This window comes from Sinocyclocheilus rhinocerous, unplaced genomic scaffold, assembly GCF_001515625.1.
Source record: "Sinocyclocheilus rhinocerous isolate Xijiao unplaced genomic scaffold, SAMN03320098_v1.1 scaffold415, whole genome shotgun sequence".
NCBI lineage: Eukaryota > Metazoa > Chordata > Actinopteri > Cypriniformes > Cyprinidae > Sinocyclocheilus > Sinocyclocheilus rhinocerous.
The window spans coordinates 446,837-454,123 of record NW_015646373.1 but is presented as its reverse complement, the minus strand read 5'-3'; the positions used below and the strand labels follow the sequence as shown (position 1 = coordinate 454,123).

The following is a 7,287-nucleotide window of genomic DNA, read 5'->3' as shown; positions in this document are numbered from 1 at the left end:
TTTCAGTCAATAAGGATTTCAGTTTGTTACTCACACAAATGACTTAAGAAGACTTGAAAATTTTCCAGTATGAAACTGCTTTTGTGAAAGTTTTTTTTTATGGGCAATAGTCTAAAATCCATTTTTGTATCCCAGATTTTTAAAATAAAAATAATAATATAATTTAAAAAATAATAATTCCTTATTTGAGACATTAAACGTCAACTTCTGTATTTACAAGCACAAGAAATTTCCTTCTCCACCTTTAGAGGCGCTCACGATCCTAAAGGCGATCTACAACCAGGCCACGCCCTGCGTCCGTTCCGATTGGCCCAAAGCTGGCAGCTCTGGCTCCTCATTGGTCACTCCTTTCCCATTGAATCTCCTCCACCTTTACTTTGTCAATTTCTGCGCTTTCATTGAATTGCACTGCAAGAGCTGCATCGATCTAAAGCCTGCAGCAATCCCAGCACGACAACGTACACTCCTGTCCCTTAACAGATGAGGACTACATCAGCAGACTGGTTTATTATCAAACGGGTGGACTGAATCCGCACTTAACACTAGAAGAAGTGAGAACCATCACCGTGGGAGAGGGATTTCCCGTCGTAGAAGCGACACTTCTTTGTAGTTGGCTAATGATTTTTATTAATTCCCAACTTGTCTTAATCCACCGAGGACATAGGACAAAACACAGCGATGATAAGACTTCAGGACGCTCATGAGATTTTTATTTCGTCATTTTATCTTTGAATTTCGACATTAGTGTACCACAACCGGTTATTTCGAGGATTAAAACCGATATTTGTGGATTTTACGAAAGGAAATACAATGCCGGACCAGATCACAGTGGCGGAGTTTGTGGCGGAGACGAATGAAGATTATAAATCGCCCACCGCCTCAAACTTCACCACTAGAATGACTCACTGCAGGAATACTGTAGCCGCACTGGAGGAGGTGAGACCCATAACTTTATCTAACCTGCTATTTTGCGACTGTTAAAACCTTGCTGAGTGTTTTACTTACTTACAAGACCACTAGAGTCAGCTATTGCCCCCCTTGGAGTTACTGAGGAGGCAAATCCTCGCGCCCTCTTTGTTGTTGCCTCACCCATTAGGCAACTGCTGTATTGCATTGTCTCATTTTGATGATAAACCACAAACAGTTTGATTATTCATTTCATATTTAGATAAAATACCATGCACAGGCAGAAATAGATATACATTGAGTGGGTTAGATAGAATTTATATAGAAGATAAAAAAACAGTTGATCCACACCTGTTACAGTTAACAACACATATTATTTATTCAACAACCCAGTATCTTATCCTTCAGAGCTGGTTTCTAGCAGGTCCAGGAGCTGGTCATTAGCAGGTTGACCAGCTACAATGTTCCAAAACCATTCTGACATCCTTAGGATGGTCCAACTTTGGACATCATAATGAACAGCTGCAAAAAAGATGAATGGTTCGGTCTGGTTTATGATGTTCTCACAGCCTGGCTAAGATGCTCTTGCTGGTCTCCAAAATTGGCCAAGCAGGTGTTCATCTAGTTTGTTTACAAGCCTGAGAAGTGTTCAGAACCCCTGTAAAACCAGCCATCAGTAAATACGACCATATTAGACCAAGCTCCTAAACACGTCTTCCAGTTTAAACTGGTTTTTAAAACAGGGAATACTAATATGCTGCATCTAAAGTTCATAAAGAGTGTCTAGATTGTACGAAACATCTCATAAGTGACTGAAGCCTAGCCCTGACCAGATATAAATAGCAGTTCTCCGCTCTGCTGCTTTTGTGTTGTGTTGAATAGAGACAGCTTCCTGTGGGATCTGCATCAGCACAGCTCCAGATTATAACCGTGATAGATGCTGCAGGCTGTATGGACTTGTTATTAGGTATACAGATAATGTAACGTGTTGAGATGTTATGGTATCTCAGAAAGGGTCGAAACAGTTGCTATGTGGCTTTTGCTGATATTAATAGCAAGGTGTGTTGTTTGGCAGTTTATTGCGAGGATATTTGACTGGCTAGAGCGTGAATCCGCATTTCATAATGCCATTGGGTTAAATGATTCCTGTGCTTCCAAGGTAAATCTACAAATGCATAACTGCATTCGGAGCTGTGGCTGTGTGTTCCTGTGAGGAACTCAGGAAGTCTGGAGCTAAATGATTGTTTTTGGTCTTCCTCCTCTTGCATGCTGTTTGTTCACTCTTTGGCTTTGTGGTAATTGCTTCAGGGACATAAATAGTGCTGTCCACATATTTGCAGTTTTATGGAATTGCTGTAAGTCTGGTGTATTTGTGTTGCGTCTCACACTGACCAACAAACAGAGTCTGAATGGGAATTTGTCAGAGAAGGATTTCCAGATGTCATGCTAAAGATGCCCTTTCATGTTAAAGAAGCTTTCTGCTTTGTGACTGGTCTGTAGCTGCATTCACAGGAAATGTTTATGATTCTTCTCCGTATTGTCTCATCGCTTTGAAACGGCTTCCCTCACGGGTCTCATTGCTTCAGCCATTTAAACGTAAGGGCCTAATTTAACTTGCAGCTTTTGCCTGATAATAAACAGGACAAGACAGAAGGAATTATCATTTCTTTTTAAAGCAATTACACTGGAAAACAAGTTAATTTGAGGCCTGCAGTTGTAAAAGCTTCAGCCACAGGGGAAATAAAGGCCATAAAACATTACTACGCATTGTAGAACAACAATATCTGGTTAAGAAGTGCATGAAAGTAAATGATTGAAACAATGAAATGTTTAGTCTTCATATAGGCTGTTCTTAACCAAACATTCACTTAATCATTAGACTTTTAATGTTTCTACATGGACAAACACCATATAATCCTATATTTAATGCCATATTTAATCTATACAAACACCAAGGATTGTGCTCTTCCAGTATTTATTGATAGTCTCGAGTCACCTTAAGAGTAAAATGAGCTTTTTAGACCATAAATCAGATGATTGACTCTGAAAAATTGGTTTTTAGTTTAATAGCCTCTCTCTTTCATGCCGTGGGAGAGTGGGGTTGATTTATGGTCGGATGTGTCCTTGTCTTGTTGCGAGGTCAGCTGAGGGCAACGGGTTCAGAATCAATAAGCATCAGTGCTTCATATATGATACCTGAATCTTCTATCGCATTTATCTCAGTGCTGATTTTCTGGAATGAGGGTGCCTTCGAACATTGATAAAACTAGCAGACGTTCTTTTAAATAAGTTTAACCCACTTTTATAAATTTAGCCCACTTTTGTAGGCCAAAGAGAGCTGTGTAGCCTAGTTCAAACTGACTCTCTAGTTCGGGTATTGGCAGCAGTTTCATCTCCTCAGTTGCACTTTATCTTTAGCAAACACATCAAACACATTCAAGGCTTCAGTGCTGCCCACCCTTGTGGTTTGAGAGCATCTTTGCTTTGCGTGTCAGTGATGTCAGTGAAGTGTGGGATCCTGCTGAATGACTCCGCTTGGGGATCACAGGGTGAAAGTTGGGAAATCACTATGGTATTCCTGGCATCCCAAAGAAATTTTGGCATTGACCTTGTTGCCTGCTGAAAACCTATGGCTGTTGAAGCCAGTGATGTGTTGTTGTCTAGAAGTCATAATCAACAAAAATAAGCACTCTCTGAAATATATATTTTTTGTCAAAAATAGTGTTTCTCTTGATATTCCGGTTTATCCTCAGGAATATTCTGGTGCCTAGAAATTGCTTTTTTTTTTTTTAAATCAAAAGTTGTATCTGTTTACATTACATAATGCACTGTAAACTAACATTGACTAACATAATAAACACATTGCTCATTGTTAGTTCATGTTAGCTAATACATTAAATGAGACCCTGTTGTAAAGGGGTTAACCTGATTGCTTATAGAACACAACAAAAATAGGGTTAACTGATTGTCATTAGGTAAATTTTGTTGTCCTAGTCAGTTGGAACCTACCCTGTGTAAAAAGCTTAAGGCCTGTTCACAGGTTTAGTGCAATAAACATTTTAATTTGAATGAACAGCTGTTAATGTGTCTGTTCAACTGACACAAATATTTGCATGCAGTCAATGCAACAGATTTTTTTTAAGCAGAGGTGTTCTAATTGCTTTTCCATGACACAGCGAAAAGGGGTAACCAATAAGATCTGCACATGCCTGCAGAACATTTTTTCTACATTTGTCTAGACAGTTAAATTGCATGTGAATATCAGATTTTTCTTTTGAATGCTCATGTTGATTTACACCATCTGTTGCTCGAAAAAGCTGGTTTTTGATGCAGGTGTACCAGCTTGACCAGTATAGCCATGCTGGGAGACTGTAGTGTTCAAAACAGGCCTTATACTGATAATCAGCTGTGGTCAATTAGGATGGTCACCAGTTTAGTTAGCCTCCTTGGACTGCTTCTTGATTACAAGTGTCAACAATGCTGATGGAACAAACAGCTGCTCTGTGGAACAGGTGAGGTTCGGGGGTTTAAAGCAACTAGGAATTGAGATTACGATGGATAAAAGCTAAAACAACACTAGCACCTGTTCTTTCTGGATGTTGAGACACTTTTCAAACCTGCTGTCTTTTTCAGACCATAATTCACTCCTTGTGAATGATTAGGAAGTGCCATTTGCCATTTGCATCGCGTTTACTTACAGGACGCATTTTCAAATGACTTGTTGTTTTCAATAACAAGATATTCAACTGGAAAAATATAAGATGTAAAATGAATGTGGATTTTATCCATGAAGATTTAATTGGAAAATAAGGGAGTTTGGTGACATCCGCCGAAAGGGAGAGTTGTTTCAGAGTAAGTGCTCCTTGGTCACCATGCTGTGAATCCATTGTAGATCACTGTTTTTCTGGGAAAATTTCCCCTTTGATTTGGGCCAAAGTCACTGCCCTTTCCCAACAGATTCTGGAGTTCTGTATCTCACAAGATAGATGCCGAAAGACCCTGAATCCCTGATGACATGTTGGAAAAGTGCGGCTGAAGAAATCCCATTAATTGGGTGAAGCAGGGTGCATTGATCTGCTAGGGTTCACAAGTGCACTGGCCTTTGTTTAGTGAGTGTTAATGGGGGCAGGGAGGCCCTCCGTCCCGTCCAGGGGGTTTGTCACAGATTACCAGGGACAACTCCCTTTTCAGGGCCATTGTTAACTGTCAAGCTCCATTTCTTCATTAATGAAGTTCCCATCATTGATTTGTTGCTGTGTCCTTTAAAGACGACCATCCGTTTCCCAGAGGTGCCTGGTAATCATGTTTCACTGTTGCTTTCACTTTAAGAAAACCCAACACCAAATGCAAGGGCTTTTTGACCATGACGTTACATTTATAATTTCCACTATGCATCCTTTTAAATTTACAATTGGCTGTAAATTAAAATTTAAGGGATCCATAATGTGTTGGCGGCCATACTGATTTTAAGTATTTTCATGATTAGGCTAATATTTACATTGTTTCTATATAAATTGGTGTAAATATATATATTTTTTAAATTCAACACAGTACTCTGTTTCAAGTTGCTAAAAGCGTTTTTCCTTGAACAATGGCAAAACAAAGCCAAAGTCATGATCCTGGAGTGTTAATCTAGTGTTTGGGGAATTTTTCTAAAATGTGCGAATGCCACCTGCATGTCCACATTTCGACAGGCTCTCTTGAGCTCTAGAGCGCTGCTATTTTTACAGCAGCTGAAATTTTAATGCTGCTGCCGCTGCTGAAATCTTATAGATGTATGAGGAGTGTGAAACAGCAGTTTCTACTTGTTCATCTCTGAAAAACAAATAAAAATCCTGCAGAATTCCAAAGGTTTGTCATGTTTCTCATAAGCAAGGTTTTTAATTTTCACATTTTTTGACGTTAAAAGAATATCTCACCCAAAATGACATTTTTATTTATGCATCCTCACATTTTTCCAGACCCGGTTAAATTTTGAAGAATGTTTGTACGACAAACACACCATAAAAGCAGTCAAAAAGCAGTAGTATTACAGTTTCTCCCATATGGTTAGTACACAGTAGTTCTTCAATGTGGACAGTGTAGGAACCATTTTTTATGCATTGAATGCTTCTCCAGCACGCACATTTGGTCTTCATTTTGTCAGACTGTGCCTTCATCAGTCTCCTGGAGTTTACACACTCCCTTGCAGTCGCATTCAATTATAAAGCAGTCATTAAAACAGGAGCCAGTGTCTATCTTTCCATGTCGCTTTTTGTTTCAGTCTAATAACTGGACACTTTTTTTTTCCTTTCAGTATTGTAATACTGTAAATTGTCAGTGTTTGGAGGGAAATTATTTCAGCTTTTGGTTTTCTGGCTTTACCTGTTTTACAGGTGTCTTCCTTGACCATTTGGCTAAATATTTATACATTTGTTGTGTGTCAAAGGAAAGGGATATAGCTGTATTTTGGTTTGGTATGCGTACCTATGCAAAAATCAAGTGAATCATTGGTATTTTATTTATGGTATCTCTGTCTGCTGGGAATTTTCTGTGAATGACGACTTCTTTTTCAAATAAAACTATTGTATGACTTAAAAGGCTTGGAATATATCATACAAGATGTATGAAATGAATCACTTATATGTGGCTTATTTTTGTCATTTTAGAGTTTGACAGCCCCAATCCACGGTCTTGTCTATTACATTAAGCAGAATATTCTTCATCAACCTTGATGAAGAAAAGAAAGTCATAAGGGTTTGGAACAACATGTGGGTTAGTAAATAATGACAGAATTTTTATTTTAGGTGCTCTATGCCTTTAAGACGGCATCTTAGATCTAACTGTTGGGCAAGTAAATTGGTGCTTTGTGTTTTTATGTTAACAGCTGAACTCAGGTGCTAGTTTTTGTGAAGAGTAGTGGTCAGTCCAGTATGTCTCGTAACACTTGATGTGCTGTGTACCCACATGGACATAAAACAGGTTTTTTTCTTTGAAGTGCCCACAGCAGGGCAAAAGGTCTAACTGTTGACAAGTACTTCCACTAATGCCGAGTTCACACTGCATGATTTTAGCCCGATTTTTCACTTGCGACAGGTTTTGCGAAATCGCAGACAAATGCCCGAAATCGGAGGCAAATCAGTGCTCGTTCACGCGAGTGACAATCACGCAGTGTGAATTATCAAAGACGCGATCTGAGGGAATCGCCGACGCCCGTGAAATATTTGGCATATTGTCGGCGATTCACAATTACGCTGTGTGAAATGAGTTCTGACTGAAAAACACATCAGTGATGACCTACAGCCAATGAGAGACCAAGATACAGGACAGAGGGAAGTTCAGAGAGGAGTTATAGACCAGAATATCAGTATTTTAATAGATATATGAACAATTATATCATAC

General features: G+C 39.1%; 1 protein-coding gene across 3 annotated transcripts in view; it reads left to right on the top strand.

Moving 5' to 3' along the window:
* Positions 1–368: 368 nt before the first annotated feature.
* LOC107707693 (arf-GAP with SH3 domain, ANK repeat and PH domain-containing protein 2-like) overlaps positions 369–7,287 on the top strand; it is a 65,335-nt gene continuing 58,416 nt past the window's right edge. For all 3 annotated transcript variants that reach the window (XM_016511785.1, XM_016511784.1, XM_016511783.1), the window contains exon 1: positions 369–936. In XM_016511785.1, coding sequence (XP_016367271.1) covers positions 811–936 — 126 coding nt within the window. In that variant the 5' untranslated portion in view covers positions 369–810. The remainder of the gene's footprint in view (positions 937–7,287) is intronic.